The sequence below is a fragment of the Salvelinus sp. IW2-2015 genome, linkage group LG20 (assembly GCF_002910315.2).
Source record: "Salvelinus sp. IW2-2015 linkage group LG20, ASM291031v2, whole genome shotgun sequence".
NCBI lineage: Eukaryota > Metazoa > Chordata > Actinopteri > Salmoniformes > Salmonidae > Salvelinus > Salvelinus sp. IW2-2015.
In genome coordinates, this window is record NC_036860.1 from 11,755,669 (window position 1) to 11,779,454 (window position 23,786).

The 23,786-nt window shown below is 43.8% G+C and overlaps 1 protein-coding gene across 2 annotated transcripts; it reads right to left on the minus strand.

Moving 5' to 3' along the window:
- Window positions 1-1,337: 1,337 nt before the first annotated feature.
- Window positions 1,338-20,146, minus strand: c1qtnf6a (C1q and TNF related 6a). 2 transcript variants are annotated; one of them, XM_024012488.2, is made up of 3 exons: window positions 20,056-20,146; window positions 5,056-5,286; window positions 1,338-4,151 (listed from the first exon to the last, which is right to left on the minus strand). In XM_024012488.2, exons 2-3 carry the CDS (start codon window positions 5,273-5,275, stop codon window positions 3,604-3,606), a joined length of 768 nt encoding a protein of 255 aa, XP_023868256.1. In that variant the 5' UTR covers window positions 5,276-5,286; window positions 20,056-20,146; the 3' UTR covers window positions 1,338-3,603. The 2 variants fall into 2 exon arrangements, with proteins under 2 accessions (XP_023868256.1, XP_070305296.1); XM_070449195.1 differs by lacking the exon at window positions 20,056-20,146 and adding an exon at window positions 10,247-10,301.
- Window positions 20,147-23,786: the final 3,640 nt, after the last annotated feature.

Sequence of the window (23,786 nt, forward strand, 5' to 3'; positions counted from 1 at the left end):
AACAAGCACAGCACTTAAACAAATTACTTATGATTGGCTGAGAGAAATTCATGATAAAAAGATTGTGGGAGTTGTTTTGTTAGACGTCAGACGTAACTTGCCTAGTTAAATAAAGGTAAAAATAAATAAATAAAAAATGACACGTACACATGGATTTTATATTGCAGAATACACTATGGATTGGGGCAGTTAGAGTACTCCTGGCATCTGCCAAACCCCAAAAATAATACGCTTGTGGCTGTACCGTCGGGCCTAGTTAGTACTTGGAAACTCAAATTATTATTATTATTTAAAATATGTAAATAGTAAAGTACAGTACAGATACCCCCCAAAAACTACGTTAAAGTATTTTTACTTAAGTACTTTACACCACTGCCATTTGGGATGTCGCCTTACTACAATTGCTGTCTGGCACCCGTATATGAGCTCTACTTGTGGTTACAGCATACATTTGACTATCACATGCACTTAGTTTACTGTACTATGGCCAAGACCTTTCACGTATGTGGTCCCGGGAATCAAACAAACTATCCTGGCATTGCAAACACCATGCTCTACCAACTATACTACAGAATATCAAGTCAGGTGGAGTCCTGCTTGAGAGGAGTCTGTGTGGCAGATGGATATCATAGCATGCCATTGCCAAGCAGTGAGTTTGTACATATTAGGCAAATTTATAGCCCCCATTACAACATCAGTGGAATGGGCTGTGGTTTGAGGACAGGGTGTAGCTGGCCACCACTGCAGATTGAACCAAGAAAAAACCCTGGAATGCTCATTGCGTGTGTCTTGGCTGAGTGAGTGTTGTGGTGTGGCGGAAGACTTGTATTAAGTCAAGAGGAAAGTATATGCTCCTTGGGACAACACATAGAAAACCAGACCGAAGAGGGAACGCCTGCCCAGTGTGGTCGGGTTGCATTTAAACCACTAATGTCTCAGTCAACTCAACTATAGAAAAGGATAGGAATGCTCCATAATGCTTCATCAAAAAACAATCATGAAATATGTTGTTATTGCTGTGTTTATGTCCAAAGGAGGCCCTAGTTATTTCAAGGGTGTTCTTGTGACATAGAGAATCGGGAGGTTGCCGACATGAACTCCACTCTAGCGCACTAACCGGTCCATCCAACCATTATATTTTTATTGCCTTTGGCAGAAGGATACAATAATCCCTCAACACCCATAAGAACAGATGACAGGTCATATAACAATGGAGGTTGTTGAATTATGAAGACATGTATAATGGGTGTTGCCCTCTTCTCTTATGTACCTTTCCTTGCTCGACTGCAACTGTTTGACAGATGTGTGGCACCATCAAGCTTGAGGTTGAGACAAAGATGTGTCAATATCTTTATTAACAAAGGGTTGCAAAGTGAATGTAAAATATGTATTGGTCAAATGTCATCCATGTTCAAGCAGAATATGTACATTTATTTGAATTACAAAACAAAATATAATGTAGCACCTTTTTAAACATTATTTAGCACCATAAGGAGACAAACGATCAAGTAACTTGAACAGCAAAACAGCTCTGAATTCATTGGAGCATTTTGTCATGAATAAAGGAAGAATAGTTCTCGAATTGTTACATCTCTACCACCTGTGTCTACTAGCTAACGTTCTAAATTAAAAGTTCACCCCTGAATGGCCAGCTTCTCAAAGCTAACTTCCTATCAAATCATTCCCCATTCTGACACAAAAACAACATTCAACGAAGTGCTGTGAGAAGAGGTTTGAACTTGGCTGAAGGATGCCACCTGTTGTTAAAAGCATTGACCTGCATGGTTAGGAATTGGTTTATGGGCCACAGTACTGTAAGTACTTGGAAGGGTTTTGGATAGCTTGCACTTTTTTTCCCCATTCCATTGAAAAGCAACTGTCTGTCACACTATTAAACACATACAGAATTATATTTGCAATTCAGTTCCAAATATAAAAGTCTTGCTTAGTCCTTCATTCACTCTCTGTATCTTTGCACTTAATCAACAGTTTATCTTTGTTTGATCTCTGGACTCCCTTCTGCATGTGAAATGAGGGTTGAGCTGTGTCTGGATGACTGACTAGAGGAAACTCACCTGCACCTCTGACATCCTGTTTTGAATCTTTACAAAAAACATCCCCCCTCCCTTTTACATACCTGTAAAGCCCATCTCGAACTCTCACACAGACATTCATAAACCTGCAGTAAAACCACACATTTGCAAGCAATTACAGTGTGATTTTAAAAAAACGATTGAAGGATGTTTTAGCACCATGTATTATGTAGGGTATTTCAGCAAAAGGCTACTCCTGGTAACTGGATTTGTGTTGACCTTAGCCTCAGAAATGCTCTATTTCCTGAAGCAATGTTACTGTTGGAGTTTTACTGGGTTTCACGCCATCACTTTTCAGAGTACCTGGCAAAATAGTATCACACAAGGAACATCTGATATTTCCGTAAAAATCCAAATTCCCTGATGTGCAAGGCGTCAAATCTCACAACACTTATCTCAGCTGCTGTCATTGAAGGAAATACTGCCAAGAGAACTGTTGGAATCAATCAATTCATCTTTCTACTTCAGAGGACTTCTTTGTGCTATTGAATACTTGATCCATGTCGACCCTATTTGAATGGTGCAATGGTACCCTATTCCAGCTGGCACTTAGTCTGCCACATCAGGTTCTGACTAGATAAGACCAAACAAAAACAGCACCAAACTGTAAATAAATGTTCTGTATCCTGTTACCAAGGGATCCCTGTTGAACTATTATCATATTATTCTTATTTGGACTTGTGATATCAAATTTGCCTACTGTAATGCAGTCTTTTTCATTTATACAACTGTGCAACTGGAATCCAGCTGGAAAATATCAGGATCTTATGAACAGATTTACCAGACAAAATTGATCAAGAGCTCAGAAACTGAACACACAAAAAAACAGAAAAACAGTACAAACTAGACTAGTGTCCAGACAAAACATCTGAGACAAATGACAGTATTAAGGCATAGCACCAATCTGGGAGTTTGGGAAGACAACCAGGCTTTCTTGCATCACTAATGGCTTCAAAGCACTTCAATTTGTGTGTCAGTTCACTGTGACAACTCCTAATAAAGCTAACAACCAACAGTGAAATCCATTACAGCCAGATGTTTATAAAGGGGTTTGTGTTTTTAAGGGGACATCTCATTCCTTGTGTCATAGGTCTTTTCCCTCCCAGCCTCCTTGTCAGCATATACATCTAATAATATTGCTCTTTCAATACAGGGGACAAGGAGTCTATGGATATGTATATGGAGTCATTACCTTACAAGCCCCCAGTATCCCTTTGCAGCGTATAGAGGCACTTAAAAGTAGGTGTGTGCATCAGTGAAAACCCTGCATAAAGAGGCCCCTCTTCCAATCGGAACCTCCTGAACTCTGACCTCTAGCCCCCTCCCTTCATGTCAGTTGGGGATCATGTTCATTAGGGCACACCGTACCAAAACATTTTAAACATTTTGCAACGGAAAAAGAAAACAAGCACTTCTTCCTGGACAAGTCCAGATAATACCTCCCCGTTTGACACTGCTTAGAGCATTTTCTTCCGTTTTGTGCCTACTGAACACGACCCAGCAGGTCATCTCACTCCAGGGTGGACTTGATGAGGTATCCGTTGAAGGTGATGTAGATATCCACATCGTCACTATACACAGCGTTCTCCCTCTCCCTCTTGTACAGCCGGACCCACACCTCGTCATTGAGCTCAAGGGGCAACATAAGGCTCTGGCTCTGCATGATGGACCTCTCGCTGGGCTGGGCGTACACGATGGCCTGCTCCTTGTCATTCCTCATTATGTGCAAGTAGGTCTCCTTAAAGTTCCAGGTGTGGATGTTGACATTGAAGAAGTAGATCCCAGGGACATAGCAGTTGAACTTTCCTTTGAACATGTCGAAGTGGCCGTGGAGGTTGACGAACTCTGTGTCGAACACCAGGGCCTGGTAGTAGTCCACGCTGTGGAGGGACTTGCGACGCCCCACCGAGAAGGCTGCTTCCTGGGTCTTGCAGGGGTCCCCTGGGGGGCCCACCTGGCCCTTGGTTCCTTTGGGGCCCATGGGCCCTCGGGATCCAGTAGCGCCTTCCTCACCAGACTTCCCAGGTGTCCCCCTGTCCCCGCGGTTTCCCTTGTCCCCTGTGAGGCAAGATGGAAAATATACAGAACATGAGTCCTTAGAGAGCTATGGCACAGTAATGTAGACTAACGGTCCAAATGGGGTAATGTTGAGATTAAAGTTAGTACAACATGGATCATAAAAGACTATGTGTAGATAGATTGTTTATGATTTTCTCCAGATAGGAATGTTACGTAAACTTAGTCACTCCAGACTTCTCATAATTGTAGCCCATTCAGTATATGAGAATTTAGGGTTCCGGAGTTATGCTTATCTTTCACAGGGTATTTTTTTCTGCTACTTTATTTTTGGAAGGCCACAGCATGTTTTTCCAAGCCAGGTCATACTCTCTGGTGAGCACACGCACGCACGCACACACACACGCACACACACACACACACACAAACTGTTACGTTATTGGTCATGTTTTCAGCCACATAAGCAAGTTCAGTGCCAGGTTAATGTTCTGAAATAGCAGCAGACTTTTTAGCCTCTAGTCCACTGACTGGAGATTTTTTTTTACAGCATTCCTTCAATGAAAAGGTCCGTTTGAAACCCAACAACTTCGTTAAGTCCAGGGGCAGCCATTCTCCCCTGGTGAATCAAATGTACACCGAGCCAATCTTAGTGTCTAGAATCCTACCAAGTCTCTTAAATGTGTCAAATGCGAGCAGGGCCTAACTCTATAGGTATGTAGAGGTCCAATTGAGTAGAGCCTTGGATTGGAATACACATAATCATAATCCAATCAAATGGAATTCAGTCAGTGTGTACAGGATAGCCTGGTCCCAGATCTTTTTGTGATGTTTGGCAAACTGTTTAGTCTTTGGAATGACAACCACCATAGGAGTTGGCAAAACAACACAAAGAGACCTGGGATCAAGCTATGTGTGTTGCAGGTGTAAAGGCACAATCCAGGCGCACCTTTGAGGATGGTCATGTTGATGTAGGTGCGGACTTCAGGCATCTGGTTCAGGTCACTCTTTTGGTCCCCCGTCTGAGGGGCTGGGGGGCCCTTCTGTAGCTCCAGGTCGTCACAGCAGCGGCGGCAGGGGGCAGGAGGGGCACCTCCGGGGGACGGGACAGCGATGACCAGGGGGAGGAACAGGAGGACGGGGCTCAGGAGGAGGAGGTGGTCAAACATGGTTGCTGCACCTGAGAGGACAAGGAAAGGCAACAGGCAGATTAGACACAACCTTTGTGCTGTAAATGCGGTAAATCTTTGGACAAGGAGAGTTATTTGAGGGTATTATATCCAAGATTGGCTTATACCGAAGTCCCATTGACAGTGGTGTTTGTTATTATAAACATGAAGGTACAGTTGTAAATTGGTCCTGCTGACAGAATAAATAAAGCACTCATAGTGGAGAGAAATACCATTTAATTCCAGTATCATATGAGATTCTACATTGTTGTCTATTACATAACTCAAATATTAAAGGCTCGATTCAATGCGTAGCGCAATAGAAACTTAAAAGCAATGTTACCACATGAGTGGAGACTGCATTCACGGTAAACACTGCATATGTAGGCTGAATCGGAAATTACTTTTACATTTAATTCATGCTATAGTGCTGAACTTCGGCGACACAGATTGACTCGAGCATGAAGAAAAAACAAGTATGACAAAGAGGTATTTATGTTATCCCATGAGTAGGGTATACTACACTGCTCAAAAAAATAAAGGGAACACTAAAATAACACATCCTAGATCTGAATGAATGAACTATTCTTATTAAATACTTTTTTCTTTACATAGTTTGAATGTGCTGACAACAAAATCACACAAAAATTATCAATGGAAATCAAATTTATCAGCCCATGGAGGTCTGGATTTGGAGTCACACTCAAAATTAAAGTGGAAAACCACACTACAGGCTGATCCAACTTTGATGTAATGTCCTTAAAACAAGTCAAAATGAGGCTCAGTAGTGTGTGTGGCCTCCACGTGCCTGTATGACCTCCCTACAACGCCTGGGCATGCTCCTGATGAGGTGGCGGATGGTCTCCTGAGGGATCTCCTCCAGACCTGGACTAAAGCATCCGCCAACTCCTGGGGAGTCTGTGGTGCAACGTGGCGTTGGTGGATGGAGCGAGACATGATGTCCCAGATGTGCTCAATTGGATTCAGGTCTGGGGAACGGGCGGGCCAGTCCATAGCATCAATGCCTTCCTCTTGCAGGAACTGCTGACACACTCCAGCCACATGAGGTCTAGCATTGTCTTGCATTAGGAGGAACCCAGGGCCAACCAGCATACCAGCATATGGTATCACAAGGGGTCTGAGGGTCTCATCTCGGTACCTAATGGCAGTCAGGCTACCTCTGGCGAGCACATGGAGGGCTGTGCGGCCCCCAAAGAAATGCCACCCCACACCATGACTGACCCACCGCCAAACCGGTCATGCTGGAGGATGTTGCAGGCAGCAGAACGTTCTCCACGGCGTCTCCAGACTGTCACGTCTGTCACATGTGCTCAGTGTGAACCTGCTTTCATCTGTGAGAGCACAGGGCACCAGTGGCGAATTTGCCAATCTTGGTGTTCTCTGGCAAATGCCAAACGTCCTGCACAGTGTTGGGCTTAAGCACAACCCCCACCTGTGGACGTCGGGCCCTCATACCACCCTCATGGAGTCTGTTTCTGACCGTTTGAGCAGACACATGCACATTTGTGGCCTGCTGGAGGTCATTTTGCAGGGCTCTGGCAGTGCTCCTCCTACTCCTCCTTGCACAAAGGCGAGGTAGCGGTCCTGCTCCTGGGTTGTTGCCCTCCTACGGCCTCCACCACGTCTCCTGATGTACTGGCCTGTCTCCTGGTAGCGCCTCCATGCTCTGGACACTACGCTGACAGACACAGCAAACATTCTTGCCACAGCTCGCATTGATGTGCCATCCTGGATGAGCTGCACTACCTGAGCACTTGTGTGGGTTGTAGACTCTCGTCTCATGCTACCACTAGAGTGAAAGCACCGCCAGCATTCAAAAGTGACCAAAACATCAGCCAGGAAGCATAGGAACTGAGAAGTGGTCTGTGGTCACCACCTGCAGAACCACTCCTTTATTGGGGGTGTCTTGCTAATTGCCTATAATTTCCACCTGTTGTCTATTCCTTTTGCACAACAGCATGTGAAATTTATTGTCAATCAGTGTTGCTTCCTAAGTGGACAGTTTGATTTCACAGAAGTGTGATTGACTTGGAGTTACATTGTGTTGTTTAAGTGTTCCCTTTATTTTTTTGAGCAGTATATATATATATATATATATATCGGTTGAAGTCGGAAGTTTACATACACCTTAGCCAAATACATTTAAACTCAGTTTTTCACATTCCTGACATTTAATCCTAAAAATTCCCTGTCTTAGGTCAGTTAGGATCACCAATTTATATTTAAAGAACGTGAAATGTCAGAATAATAGTTGAGAGAATGATTTATTTCAGCATTTATTTATTTCATCACATTCCCAGTGGGTCAGAAGTTTACATACACTCAATTAGTATTTGGCAGCGTTGCCTTTAAATTGTTTAACTTGGGTCAAACGTTTCGGGTGGCCATCCACAAGCTTCCCATGGTAAGTTGGGTGAATATCATCCCATTCCTCCTGACAGAGCTGGTGTAACTGAATCAGGTTTGTAGGCATACTTACACGCACACGCTTTTTCAGTTCTGCCCACATATTTTCTATAGAATTGAGGTCAGGGCTTTATGAAGGCCACTCCAAAACCTTGACTTTGTTGTCCTCGAGCCATTTTGACACAACTTTGGAAGTATGCTTGGGGTCATTGTCCATTTGGAAGACCCATTTGCGACCAAGCTTTAACTTCCTGACTGATGTCTGGAGATGTTGCTTCAAAATATCCACATCATTTATTTCCTCTTGATGCCATCTATTTTGTGAAGTGCACCAGTCCCTCCTGCAGCAAAGCACCCCCACAACATGATGCTGCCACCCCCGTGCTTCACGGTTGGGATGGTGTTCTTTGGCTTGCAAGCCTCCCCCTTTTTCCTCCAAACATAACAATGGTCATTATGGTCAAACAGTTCTATTTTTGTTTCATTAGACCAGAAGATATTTCTCCAAAAAGAACGATATTTGGGCCTCCCGGGTGGCGCAGTGGTCTAGGGCACTGCATCGCTAGCTGCGCCACCAGACACTCTGGGTTTGCGCCCAGGCTCTGTCGCAGCCAGCCGCGACCGGGATGTCCGTGGGGCGACGCACAATTGGCCTAGCGTCGTCCGGGTTAGGGAGGGTTTGGCCGGTAGGGATATCCTTGTCTCATCGCGCACCAGCGACTCCTGTGGCGGGCCGGGCGCAGTGCGCGCTAACCAAGGGAGCCAGGTGCACGGTGTTTTCTCCGACACATTGGTGCGGCTAGCTTCCGGGTTGGAGGCGCGCTGTGTTAAGAAGCAGTGTGGCTTGGTTGGGTTGTGTTTTGGAGGACACATGGCTTTCGACCTTCGTCTCTCCCGAGCCCGTACGGGAGTTGTAGCGATGAGACAAGATAGTAATTACTAGCAATTGGATACCACGAAAACTGGGGAGAAAAGGGGGTAAAATTWAAAAAAGAACGATCTCTGTCTCCATGTGCAGTTGCAACCAGTCGTCTGTCTTTTTTTAATGGCGGTTTTGGAGCAGTGGCTTCTTCTTTGCTGAGCGGCCTTTCAGGTTATGTTGATATAGAACTTGTTTTACTGTGGATATAGATACTTTGTTTCCTCCAGCATCTTCACAAGGTCCTTTGCTGTTGTTCTGGGATTGATTTGCACTTTTCGCACCAAAGTACATTAATCTGTAGGAGACAGAACGCGTCTCCTTCCTGAGCGGTATGATGGCTGCATGGTCCCATGGTGTTTATACTTGCGTACTATTGTTTGTACATATGAACGTGGTACCTTCAGGCATTTGGAAATTGCTCCCAAGGATGAACCAGACTCGTGGAGGTCTACAATTATTTTTCTGAGGTCTTGGCTGATTTCTTTAGATTTTCCCATGATGTCAAGCAAAGAGGCACTGACTTTGAAGGTAGGCTTCGAAATACATCCACAGGTACAACTCCAATTGATTCAAATGATGTCAATTAGCCTATCAGAAGCTTCTAAAGCCATTACATCATTTTCTGGAATTTTCAAAGCTGTTTAAAGGCACTGTCAACTTAGTGTATGTAAACTTTTGACCCACTAGAATTGTGATACAGTGAATTATAAGTGAAATAATCTGTGCGTAAACAATTGTTGGAAAAATTACTTGTGTCATGCACAAAGTAGATGTCCTAACCGACTTGTCAAAACTATAGTTTGTTCACAAGACATTGGTGGAGTGGTTGATAAACAAGTTTTAATGACTCCAACCTAAGTGTATGTAAACTTCTGACTTCCACTGTAAATATATACACAGTAAAAATCAAAGTTTGGACACACCTACTTACTCAAGGGTTTTTCTATATTGTTACAATTTTCTACATTGTATAGTGAAGACATCACAACTATGAAATAACACATATTGAATCATGTAGTACCAAAAAAGTGTTATACAAATCAAAATATATCTTATAACTGAGATTCTTCGAAGTAGCCACCCTTTGCCTTGATGATAGCTTTGCACACCCTTGGCATTATCTCAACCAGCTTCACCTGGAATGCTTTTCCAACAGTCCTGAAGGAGTTCCCACATATGCTGAGCACTTGTTGGCTACTTTTCCTTCACTCTGTGGTCCAACTCATCCCAAACCATCTCATGATGGGTTTTGCGACTGGACTTGAAGAAAGTTTCAAAGGTCTTGAAATTTTCCAGATTGACTGACCTTCATCTCTTAAAGTAATGATGGACTGTCATTTCGCTTTGCTTATTTGAGCTGTTCTTGCCATAATATGGACTTGGTCTGTTTCCAAATAGGGCTATCTTCTGTATACTACCCCTACCTTGTGTAACGGTGGAATAACCCGCACCGGGCTATGCACACGTACAGGAGACACCGTGCGCTCTACTGCGTAACACGGTGTCTGCCCGTACTCTCGCTCTCCACGGTAAGTACAGGGAGTGGGCGCAGGTCTCCTACCTGACTTCGCCACTCTCCCTTCTAGCCCCCCCCCCCCAAGAAAGTTTTGGGGTTTACTCACAGGCTTTTCGGGCTTCCAGCCACGTCTCCTAGCTGCCTCCTCAAACCACCGCTCCTGGGCTTTAGCTGCCTCCCTCTCTTAACCTGAACGCGATTCTCTCCTGCCCTAGCCCAGGGTCCTTCTCCATTCAATATCTGCTCCAAGTCCACGAGTCCTGGTTTCGCTGTTAGCTCTCCCCCGCCGCTTGGTCCTAGGTTGGGTGATTCTGTAACGGTTCTCCTCCTCCTCTCATCCGAAGAGGAGGAGCAAGGATTCGACCAAGGTGCAGCGAGGTGTGATGACATATTGAAATTTATTTAAAGACGAAGACGAAGACGAAAAACACTTGAAAATTACAAAATAACAAACACGTAGACAGACCTGAACAGGAACTTACATAACTACACGAAACTCACGAACAGAACAGACTACATCAAACAACGAACAAACGCTACAGTCCCTGTGGGTGCGCAGACACAACACGGAAGACAATCACCCACAAACAACAGTGTGAACAGCCAACCTATATATGGTTCTCAATCGAGAAAACGTCCAACACCTGTCTCTGATTGAGAACCATATAAGGCTAATTACAAGTGACCTAAACATAGAAACACAAACATAGAATGCCCACCCAACTCACGCCCTGACCAACTAAACACATACAAATAAACATAAAACAGGTCAGGAACGTGACAGAACCCCCCCTCAAGGGGAGAACTCCGGACGCACCACCAAAAGTCTAGGGAGGGTCTGGTGGGCATCTGTCCACGGTGGTGGCTCAGGCTCTGGGCGTGGTTCCCTTCCCACCATAATACATCCCCGCTTCTTTATCCCCTCACAATGCCCACCTCCAACTAAACCCACCTAAAATTAAGGGCAGCACCGGAATGAGGGGCAACACCGAATGAGGCGGATCCTGGCTGGCTGGCTCTGGCGATCCTGCTGGCTCTGGCGGATCCTGGCTGGCTGGCTCTGGCGGATCCTGGCTGGCTGCTCTGGCGGATCCTGGCTGGCTGGCTCTGGCGGATCCTGGCTGGCTGGCTCTGGCGATGCTGGCTGGTCTGGCAGATCCTGGCTGGGATGACGGCTCACGCTCATGGCTCGCTGACGCTCTGGCTGCTCATGGCTCGCGACGGCTCTGGCTGCTCATGGCTCGCTGACGGCTCTGGCATCTGGCTCGCTGACGGCTCGGCTCTCATGCTCGCTGCGCTCTGGCTCTGGCTGGCGCTCTGGCAGATCTGTCTGGTTGCGGTCTGGCAGATCTGTCTGGTTGCGCTCTGCATCGTCTGTGGGGCTGCAATCCTGTCTGGTTGGCGGCTCTGGCAGATCCTGTCTGGTTGCGCTCTGGCGATCTGACTGACGATGGCTCTAGCGGTCCTGACTGACGACGGCTCTGACGGCTCTGGACAGACGGCGGCTCTAATGGCTCGACAGACGGATGGCTCAGACGCACTGGGCAGAACGATGCTCAGATGCGCGCTGGGGAGACGGATGGCTCAGATGGCGCTGGGGAGACGGATGCTCAGACGCGCTGGGGAGACTACAGACTCTAGCCGACTGAGCGCACTGTAGGCCTGGTGCGTGGCCGAACTGGAGCACTGAGCTGGAGACACGCCCATAGGGAGATGCGTGGAGGAGGAACAGGGCTCTGAAACGCACTGGAAGCCTGGGGCTGGTGTAGGCACTGGTGTACTGGGCTGGGGCGGAAAGTGGCGCCAGAAATACCGGACCGTGCAGGCTACTGGCTCCTTGAGCATTGAGCCTGCCCAACCTTACCTGGCTGAATGCTCCCCGTTGCCTGACCAGTGCGGGAGGTGGAATAACCCGCACCGGGCTATGTAGGCGAACCGGGACACCATGCGTAAGGATGGGCCATGTATGCCGCCCGAGGAGACGCACTGAGACCAGACGCGTTGAGCCGGCTTCATGACACTGGCTCAATGCCCAATCTAGCCCTACCAGTGCGGGGATGAATAACCCGCACCGGCTATGCCACCGTACAGGAGACACCGTGCGCTCTACTGCGTAACACGGTGTCTGCCCTACTCTCGCTCCACGTAAGTACAGGGAGTGGGCGCAGGTCTCCTACCTGACTTCGCCACTCTCCCTTCTAGCCCCCCCCCAAAATGTTTGGGGTTTACTCACAGGCTTTTCGGGCTTCCAGCCACGTCTCCTAGCTGCCTCCTCAAACCACCGCTCCTGCTTTAGCTGCCTCCTCTTTACCTAGGCCCGATCGTCTCCTGCCTTAGCCCAGGGTCCTTCTCCATTCAATATCTGCTCCCAAGTCCACGAGTCCTGGTTTCGCTGTTGAGCTCTCCCCCGCCGCTTGGTCCTAGGTTGGTGGGTGATTCTGTAACGGTTCTCCTCCTCCTCTTCATCCGAAGAGGAGGAGCAAGGATTCGACCAAYYTGCAGCGAGGTGTGATGACATATTGAAATTTATTTAAAGACGAAGACGAASACGAAAAAACACTTGGAAAATTACAAAATAACAAAACGACGTAGACAGACCTGAACATGGAACTTACATAACTACACGAAGAACTCACGAACAGGAACAGACTACATCAAACGAACGAACAAACGTTAGTCCCGTGTGGTGCGCAGACATAGACACGGAAGACAATCACCCACAAACAAACAGTGTGAACAGCCAACCTATATATGGTTCTCAATCAGAGGAAAACGTCAAACACCTGTCTCTGATTGAGAACCATATAAGGCTAATTACAAGTGACCTAAACATAGAAACACAAAACATAGAATGCCCACCCCAACTCACGCCCTGACCAACTAAACACATACAAAATAAACATAAAACAGGTCAGGAACGTGACACCTTGTAACACCACTGATTGGCTCAAACACATTAAGAAGGAAAGAAATTCCACAAATTAACTTTTAACAACGCATACCTTTTAATTGAAATGCATTCCAGGTGACTACCTCATGAAGCTGGTTGAATGCCAAGAGTGTGCAAAGCTGTCATCAAGGCAAAGGGTGGCTACTTTGAAGAATCTCAAATATGATATATATTACATTTATTTAACACTTTTTTGGTTACTACATGATGCCATATGTGTTATTTAATAGTTTTGATGTCTTCACTATTATTCTACAATGTAGAAAATAGTACAAATATAGAAAAACCCTTGAATGAGTAGGTGTGTCCAAACTTTTGACTGGTACTGTATATATATTATATAGTCTCTCAAAATCATTGTAATTTGGTTAACCTTAAAAATCTAAATGAAAATTATTCAAATCTAAAAGTCACAATTCAACCAGAGAGTGCCCTTAGATAGTGGGAAAAGGCCGCACTTGACCACTGCACTTGAATCATTCCCATGGTGATTGGCTAAGCCTGCTAACCTGTGAAACCACACACTATTGCAGAGACTTTGACATTGCCGGCCTCAATTGATATGGTGAAAACAATACCTTTGTCAGATAACACAGTGAAACTAAGAATTGATGCTATAGCTATCAATCAAAAGGAAACTGACTGAACAACTTTATTCTCTCCAAATGGATGTTAGCTGTGAGGGCCGAGATGCCCATGCATTGACCTTTGTTCGCTACATGTCGTCGGATGCTTTTCATGAGGACATACTGTTCTGTCTCAGTATTCCCGAGCATGAAACGGCACAGGGGATGATTAGTGTGCTGCGTGGCTATATTGACGGAAAAGAGATTCCATGGGATTGAATAGTGGGATTTTGCACAGATGGGGCTCCATCTATCACGGGATGGCGTGCAGGCCTCTGCACTCTAGTTATCCTGTCTAGCGGAGCCCCCTCGCCAACAGCCAATGAAATTGCAGGGCGCCAAATTCAATCAACAGAAATCTCATAATTCAATTTTCTCAAACATACAAGTATTAGACACCATTTTAAAGATAAAATTCTCGTTAATCCAACCACAGTGTCCGATTTCAAAAAAGCTTTTCGGCGAAAGCAGAACATATCATTATGTTAGGTCAGCAACTAGTCACAGAAAGCATACAGCGATTTTTCAACCAAAGAGAGGAGTCACAAAAAGCAGAAATATTGATAGAATTAATCACTAACCTTTGATATTCTTCATCAGATGACACTCCTGGGACAACATGTTACACAATACATGTATGATTTGTTCGATCAAGTTCATATTTTTATCCAAAAACCTCAGTTTACATTTGGCTTTGCCTCCAAAACATCCCGTGAATTTGCACAGAGCCACATCAAATCACAGAAATACTCATAATAAACATAAATAAAAGATACAAGTGTTATTCACAGATTTAAAGATATACTTCTCCTTAATGCAACCGCTGTGTCAGATTTCAAAAAAACTTTACGGAAAAAGCAAACCATGCAATAATCTGAGTACGGCCCTCAGAAAACAACACAACCCAAGAACATATCCGCCATGTTGGAGTCAACATAAGTCAGAAATAGCATTATAAAAATTCACTTACCTTAGATGATCTTCGTCAGAATGCACTCCCAGGAATCTCAGTTCCACAATAAATGTTTGATTTGTTCCATAAAGTCCATCATTTATGTCCAAATTCCTCCTTGTTGTTAGAGCGTTCAGTACACAATCTAAACCCACGACGCACGGGCAGGTCCAGGCAAAAGTTCAGACGAAAAGTCATATTACAGTCCGTAGAAACATGTCAAACAAAGTATAGAATCAATCTTTAGGATGTTTTTAACATAAATCTTCAATAATGTTCCAACCGGAGAATTCCTTTGTCTGTAGAAAAGCTATGGAACAGAGCTCGCTCTCACGTGAACGAGCGTCACGAGCTCAAAGCATTCTGCCAGACCTCTGACTCATTCCTCTCTCATTCAGCCCCACTTCACAGTAGAAGCATCAGACAGGGTTCTAAAGACTGTTGACATCTAGTGGAAGTCTTAGGAAGTGCAACATGACCCATATCCCACTGAATCTTCAATAGGGAATGAGTTGAAAAACGACCAACCTCAGATTTCCCACTTCCTGGTTGGATTTTTTCTCAGGTTTTTGCCTGCCATGAGTTCTGTTATACTCACAGACATCATTCAAACAGTTTTAGAAACTTCAGATTGTTTTCTATCCAAATATACTAACAATATGCATATATTAGCAACTGGGCCTGAGTAGCAGGCAGTTTACTCTGTGCACGCTTTTCATCCAAACGTGAAAATGCTGACCCCTATCCATAACAAGATTTATACATGTTTCTCCCTCTGCCATATGGATGCATTGTATGATACACCCACTGAGCTATAACGGGTACACCGAGAGCAACTTGTGGCAAAAGAGCTGAGCGCAGAACTCAGAGATTTAAGCAGCAGGTGACTTTGATTGCAAACTACATTGCACACGCCTGTTTGCAAAACTTTGTGGAGATATGGGATCAGAGCATGACAATGTTCTATTTCACACTGAGGCTTGTTGGTTATCGAGGGGGAGTGTTGYAAAGATTTTTTTGAATTGAGAGAGGAACTGTTGTCATTCGCAATGGAAGTAAATCTTTCTGTGTAATGACAATTTAAATTTCTCTCCTTGCCTATGTAACAGACATATTTGTGAAACTGAACGAACTGAACGCAAGCATGGAGGGGAAATACAAAACATTTCTACAGATGAGTGACCAAATGGATTTTGCTGATATAACTGTGACCTTGGTTTAGTTGACATGCCAGTAAGTGAAATTGAGCAGCTGATCGAGCTGTCATGTGACTGAATGCTGTAGACAAGGCATTCACGGGTCACTATGGAGGAGTTTTGGTTTGACTCAAAGGGAATACTGAATACTCCCTCCGAATATTAAAACTCATGGTACGCTCATTCAGTGCTCTCGTCTGTAGTAGAAGAAAATACATTTGATCCAGGTTGGATGTGACAGGAGAGATGAGGTGCGCACTGTACACCACACCCCCTGACTTTGAGAAGCTCCGACGCGACATGGATCAAGCTAATTAGGGGTGGTGAGATAAGAGAAATGATGTCAGACTAATTTGCAATTGACTGTCATAGCCCCACATTAAAAGTATGTGATTGTGATTCGAGAACACAGCCAGAAATACAGTTAGAATGTTTTACAATGGACTGCCATAGCCCCAATTAACAAAGTAAACATTGGCTGTTAATTACATTAATTTTTTTCACATGGTTGGGGTTGCAATAATTTTCAGATATCAAAATGTGGTCGTGGGCAAAAAGAAGTTTGGGAACCCCCTGCTATAGTGGTTTAATGAATATCCACATGAATAAGATGGGAAAAAAACATCTATAATATCAGAGTCTGCTTAGTAACTGAATTATTACGTGTCCCACTGCTGTTCCAGGAGAGTGGGAAAAAGAGGATTTTGGATCCAGAGAAAACATACCATACATTTGCATAGAGGGGAGCAGGGAAGGTTTAGGAATGATGAACACGAGCCAGCTATGAACTCTCCATGAGACAGCAACCACTGTTGTTGTCTGCAGCTTCGATTCAAACCATGACCATTATTGGTCATTTTCAATGATGCCAGCCCTTTAGTCTCAGACAGACAGTGCAACACAGCTGTTATACTAAGGTGCCATTTTAGATCCATAGCTCATTGCAGTGACAGAACATAGGGCCAATGGTCCAATGAAAATCCACGGAAGAAACACTAGTGTGACTCTCATCCACAAACCAAAAGTATAGCAATGCTATAGCTTCTTCCATAATGTCCCTGGAATAAGTGTCCATGATCTGCAGACATCTGAATGATCTTGAAGGTCTTTTTCTGGGATTGTCCATTCAAAATCCAATCAAAGTTGACGGTCATATGCACGGGACACAGCATAGTTGTCTGTAGAAGGAAATGCTTCATCTCCGCGAAACATGTGAACCATGTAAACTTGTGAAGTGTACTGAGGTACAGTATCTTGATCATTTTTTGATTGTACAGGCTAGCTATGTGCCAAATGTTTCGTTACTACCGAAGGGTCAGAAATAACTACATTAATTTGATAGAAAAGGAGTGCTTTAAATTGTTCAGCCTCTTTAGTTGACAGTTGTGCCACAGAGTTACATTTGACAGTTTAGAAGATGGACATTTATACGCCATCCCAAATTGCACCCTATACCCTGCATAGTGCAGTACTTCGGGCCCTGGTCAAAAAAGTTGTGCTCTATGGGAAAAGGGTGCCATTTGGGATGCACACTGGGTAGATCTCTAGAGCAAACAGAGCTTAAAGGCTGACTTCATGAATCAGGATTCAGCTGATCCAGCACACATTGTTTGAGTTAATATCCATACARTACAGCAAAGCTGGCCTGCAGTCCTGGACCAAGGGGTTGGTAACACAAGCATGGTTAATCAAGTTTGACTTGGCATATGACATGGTACAGTCTGGGTTTAAAGCTATATGATATGGTGGTGTGCTAGACTAGAGAACATGTTAATAAAGCCAGTGGAATGCATCAGTAGACTAATCTGCATTAGATAAATCATGTACATTAGGATCTCGGAGCAAGATGCTCCATACGGAAAAGTAATATGGACATATATGGCCTTACCTTACATTACCAAAATGAATTGGATACCTGCTCGTCGAACATCTCATTCCAAAATCATGGGCATTAATATGGAGTTGGTATCCCCTTTGCTGCTATAACAGCCTCCACTCTTCTGGGAAGGCTTTCCACTAGATGTGGGAACATTGCTGCAGGGACTTGCTTCCATTCAGCCACAAGAGCATTAGTGAGGTCGGGCACTGATGTTGGGCGATTAGGCCTGGCTCGCAGTTGGAGTTCCAATTCATCRCAAATGTGTTCGATGGGGTTGAGTTCAGGGTTCTTTGCAGGCCTGTCAAGTTCTTCCACACCAATCTCGACAAACCATTTCTGCATGGACTTCGCTTTGTGCACGGGGGCATTGTCATGCTGAAACAGGAAAGGGCCTTCCCCAAACTGTTGCCACAAAGTTGGAAGCACAGAATCGTCTAGAATGTCATTGTATGCTGTAGCGTTAATATTTCCCTTCACTGGAGCTAAGGGGCCTAGCCCGAACCATGAAAAACAGACCCAGACCATTATTCCTCCTCCACCAAACTTTACAGTGGGCACCATGCATTGGGGTAGGAAGCATTTTCCTGGCATCCGTCAAACCCAGATTCGTCTGTCGGACTGCCAGATGGTGAAGCGTGATTCGTCACTCCAGAGAACGCGTTTCCGCTGCTCCAGAGTCCAATGGCGGCGATCTTTACACCACTCCAGCTGATGCTTGGCATTACGCATGGTGATCTTAGGCTTGTGTGATGCTGCTAGGACATGGAAACCCATTTCATGAAGCTCCCGACGAACAGTTCTTGTGCTGACATTGCTTCCAGATGCAGTTTGGAACTTGTTTGGAAAGGTGGCATCCTATGACGGTGCAATGTTGAAAGTCACTGAGCTCTTCGGTAAAGCCATTCTACTGCAAATGTTTGTCTATGAAGATTGCATGGCTGTGTGCTCAATTTTATACACCTGTCATTAACGGGTGTGGCTGAAATAGCCGAAACCACTCATTTGAAGGGATCTCCACATACTTTTGTGTATATAGTGTATTTCACAGTGGTTTAAATGGTACAATGATTCTCTACACTATACTTGCTTGTTTTGTCACATAAACTGAAATGAGGCGAACTATTAGAATTTTAGCAACCAGGAAATGGCGGAGCGGTTTCTGCATAGTGCATTTTTAAAGGCCCAGTGCAGTCCAAAATTATATTTCCCTGTTTTTATATATATAATGAAACAGGAAAGGGTGAAACAGGAAAAATACTGTGAAATTTTGAAAATATTAAGCCGTTGAAGCTCATTTACTGCATTTCTATACTATTTAAAAAGTCTAAAATGCTATTTAGAAAACAGCAAAAACAAGCAAAAATGACCCCTACCATCCTGTAGCTTCATGTACCTCAGTCGACCTACAAACACATAGCCTATTAGCTATACAATTAGCCGCTACACATTAACTCAGCACCTGGATAACAAACTATAGTTTAATACATACAGAGGGAMGTATTCTACATGTTTTACCATACATTTTTGCCGTTTTAAAGCTAATTCCATGCAATTCTACCTATTTTGCCATGACTTATGTGAGAGTGACAATCAAAATCAATGGGGGCCAATTGGAGGTCASGGCCCCTGGGCTCGTGCCCAGCGTTTACCTGTCAGTAATTCGGCCCCGATTACTACAAATGTAGATAGCTGGCTTGACTAACTAGGTAGAATCTCAATTGCACACCCCTCGCGTCCTCTCTCCTTCCCGAAACCCATTGCCTGAGAAAGMCAGAGATCCCTCCCCTCTGACCTTCTCCTCCAATGGGTTTTGAGAAGGAGGCGAGGAGTGTAATTATACCCTAGACTAATCCAAAAATGTTTTATGACATGGGCTAATTGAGTGACTGTCAGTGAGTGACATATAGCAAGAGGAAAACTGCGGATGCACGACTAAATTTCGAAATTGCACCTCGTCTATTCACTATTCTAACTCTCAACAGTAATTTGAGACCCTGACTGAGTTCCTAAAAAACAGTACGCAACTCCCTGTCCTCGTGTGTAATTACGGCCATGCCTGTATGGTCCTGTAGAGAGGCAGCCAACTATTGAAACTAGCTGCGGCGGCTGATATGCAACTTCACCAGCCCTCTGCTGCTGCTCTATCTTCCTCTCTGCAAATTCTGACGACGCCCATCAGTTAGACATTACGTTTAATGTAGCCAAATTAAAGATGCGGAACTGCGTGAGACGTGCACTCTTGGCATTGTGCAGAAGCTACCGCAGAATGACAGATAATGTGATTGATAGTAAAGCATGCTACTGTAACTTACCTCTCGTAGAAATCTTTGCAAGTGGTGTCGATCAACTGAGGAGAGAGAGAGAAAGGAGAGAGAGAGAGGGAGGGAAGGGGAGGGGGAGAATCCTGAGTCAGCCTCTCTCTCTCTAAAATTAAAATGCAATGTTGCCAAAGCAAAGTGATACACATAAAAGCAATGAAAACAACATCGACAACAATAAGATTAGCTACAAATACTAATCAAAAACTGGTAAACAGATCTTAATTTGATCTTAGTTTGTTACWGCACGAAAATAATCATGCAGCAACTGGAAATGTGAATTATTGTGTGGATTATAATTAATGGCCATTTTTGTAGGGGCTGATACATTTCTCATTGATGCAAATCAAGTCTTACATTTCAAAGTGGAAATTACAAACTTTAGAAGCCTTTTTTAAACTCAAATACACTTCAAGTTTGCAAATTCTTAGAAGCAAAAGAGTGATCAAACTAAGATCCTACATCCGTATGTACAGTATAACAAATAAAACAAGTAAATATCCAGAATCTAATTCCACAAAGAAAATTGAAAATGACTCTCTCTCTCTCTCTCAATTCAATTTAATTAAATTCAATTTAAGGGGCTTTATTGGCATGGGAAACATATTTGTACAATGCCAAAGCAAGWGAAATAGATAATAAACAAAAGTGAAATAAACAATTTWAAAAAATTAACATTAAACATTACACTCACAAAAGTTCCAAAATAATAAATACATTTCAAATGTCATGTTGTGCAAATAGTTAAAGTACAAAAGGGAAAATGAATAAACATAAATATGGGTTGTATTTACAATGGTGTTTGTTCTTCAATGGTTGCCCTTTTCTTGTAGCAACAGGTCACAAATCMTACACTGTGGTATTTCACCCAATACATATGGGAGTTTATCAAAATTGGGTTTCTTTCTGAATTCTTTGTAGGTCTGTGTAATCTGAGGGAAATATGTGTCTCTAATATGGTCATACAMTTGGCAGGATGTTAGGAAGTGCAACTCAGTTTCCACCTCATTTTGTGGGCAGTGTGCACATAGCCTGTCTTCTCTTGAGAGCCAGGTCTGCCTACGGCGGCCTTTCTCAATAGCAAGGCTATGCTCACTGAGTCTGTACATACAGTAGTCAAAGCTTTCCTTAAGTTTRGGTCAATCACAGTGGTCAGCTATTCTGTCACTGTGTCCTCTCTGTTTAGGGGCAAATAGCATACCAGTTTGCTCTGTTTGTTTTTTTWWWATTCTTTCCAATGTGTCAAGTAATTCTTGTTTTGTTTTCTCATGATATGGTTGGGTCTAATTGTGTTGCTGTCCTGGGGCTCTGTGGGGTCTGTTTGTGAACAGAGCCCCAGGACCAGCTTGCTTAGGGGACTCTTCTCCAGGTTCATCTCTCTGTAGGTGATGCCTTTGTTATGGAAGGTCTCTCTCTCTCTCTTTTTTTTGGACACAACAGCAACATTGACTAACAACAGTTCCAGTAAGAAGGCTACTTTGCCCACGTTCATGTTGTTTACTCTGACTGAATGGCTGCTGTTTCTCCATGAATGTCTTTCCATGAAATGTAAAATGACATTTATAGCTTGTGAGAAGTAAGGCTATGACATGACCATAATCATTAAAAGTCGATAACTCGTGAAAAAGGATGGGAATGTTTAAGGGCTCTGACAATACAGAGCAGATGGAATGTATTGTCCATGTCTGGAGGTTCTGTTGGAACATATGATAAAGCCTAACAAATCTTTAGACATTCAGGATGACGTTCAATTTTGTGTATATATATATATATATATATATATACACACACATATATATATATATATACACACAACACTATTTTTGTATTTCTGAAATCAAGAGCAGTAATAACAGTTTTATTAGCATCACATTAAATTCAAACAAATAGGCTAAGTGTTGTCGGATCATTTCTCTTTCCCTTTGTTAAGTTCCACTATTTATACCAGACCCTCATTTGTAGGAGTCATTATCAAACATCTTTGTTCGGTTAAGAACACTAATTTATTACAGTCGGTTAAAGAAATGAATTAGAACAGATATAGGAACCTTTTATTGATACCCAATAACCAATCAAACAGTGAACACACACACACACACACACACACACACACACACACACACACTACCCTACCCAAACCCTACACTACATCTGTATAATAGTTGTGGGAGACTCAAGAGAACAAACCCCATTGCCTTTGCAAGTACTGTCTGCCATCCGTCCAGTCCTGTATTTCTGCTGTGGTGAATTCCTTCCCCCTGCTCTTTTTTCTGCTGCTTCACATCTGTGAAAGCTCAAGCCACAAAGGAGAGGAGGAGGCAGATGTTAGTATGCGGAGGGCCTGGAGGGGAGCTAGCACTCTGAGGAGAAAGGGGGCACAGGGTTTTACACATGGAGCCAGGGACAGACAGGGTGGGGTAGTGTTATTGTTGGGGTGGAGACGGGAGGTGAGGGGAGAGGTAGGCTAGCTTGAGGGAAGGAAAGGATTGGAAGGGAGGACCATGGAGCTGAGGAGAAATTGGTGGCAGAAACCTTCGGGGAGGGACAGTAACTCATACATGCCCATGTGCAGGCAGGCAGGCAGGCAGGCACGTACACACACAGAGATGAACTTTTAGCAGAGACAATATATGTTTGACTATTTATGGGGCCCAATTGTTTTTGTTAGCTGAATCAGACAGATTTTGTTCCATGTTCCCCTGGGACTAATGTTTTTAAATGGAATGTCTGACTCACTGAAACGTAGGCCACATTTATGATTGTCGTTTTTTAAGGCAATTAGAATAGACACAGACATTTATACAGGCACATGAAATGGGTCTTTTACACTTTCTTACCATCACTGTGTGTGTAGATAAAGCATAACCATGTTGGCACAACGGTCTACCTGCACTACACAGTGAGATTGAATAGGCCTATTTTTATTTACCTTCTGCAAGTTTTTGGATGAACTGTTATTGCCATTGCTGTGAGAGCGGAAGTTGCTTTCAGATTGGTGTACACGTGTTACACAAGCACATCTGGAGTGCATTACCGCCCAGGGGTCCAGGATTGAAAGAGACTCCACAGACTGTTATGTAATTATGTCAAGGGTGTTCTTCTTCCATCTCCATGCCATTAACGGACTGACCCAAAATCGGACTGACCCAAAATCGGACCCAGATTTTATTGACTCTAAGACATTGATTGTCCTCCCTTGAACTACCAGTGTCTATAGTACCGGTATGTCTATATCTATGTAGGAAGGAAGGAAGGAAGGAAACAAGGAAGGAAACAAGGAAGGAAACAAGGAAGGAAATAAGGAAGGAAACAAGGAAGGAAACAAGGAAGGAAACAAGGAAACAATGAATGAAGGAAACAAGGAAACAAGGAAACAAGGAAACAAGGAAGGAAGGAAGGAAGGAAGGAAGGAAGGAAGGAAATAAAGAAGGAAGGAAATGAGGGAGGAAATATGTCAGGAAGGAAGGCTCATGCTTCACATGTCGTCTGCCCCTCTTTCTTTCCCTCTTTCAATTTTTAATAATTTTTTAAAGACAAATATTATTTGTAGCTCTATATGCTTTCATTCAGACTATTGATTCACCTTTCAAGTGCAAGCTACTCAACCATCATCATCTCCTTCTCTGTATCTTTATTTTCCCCCTATGTCAACACTACTCCTAATCTTAATAGAGGAAACTGCACAACGTTCCAAAGACATTCAGCTGTGAAAACATAATTGTTCC

Excerpts from the sequence above, each read along its gene's own strand:
- c1qtnf6a (XM_024012488.2), bottom strand. The coding sequence starts at position 5,275 with ATGTTTGACCACCTCCTCCTCCTGAGCCCCGTCCTCCTGTTCCTCCCC. Across the intron at positions 4,152-5,055 it reads CAACATGACCATCCTCAAAG|GGGACAAGGGAAACCGCGGG; the intron begins GTGCGCCTGGAT and ends CTTGCCTCACAG.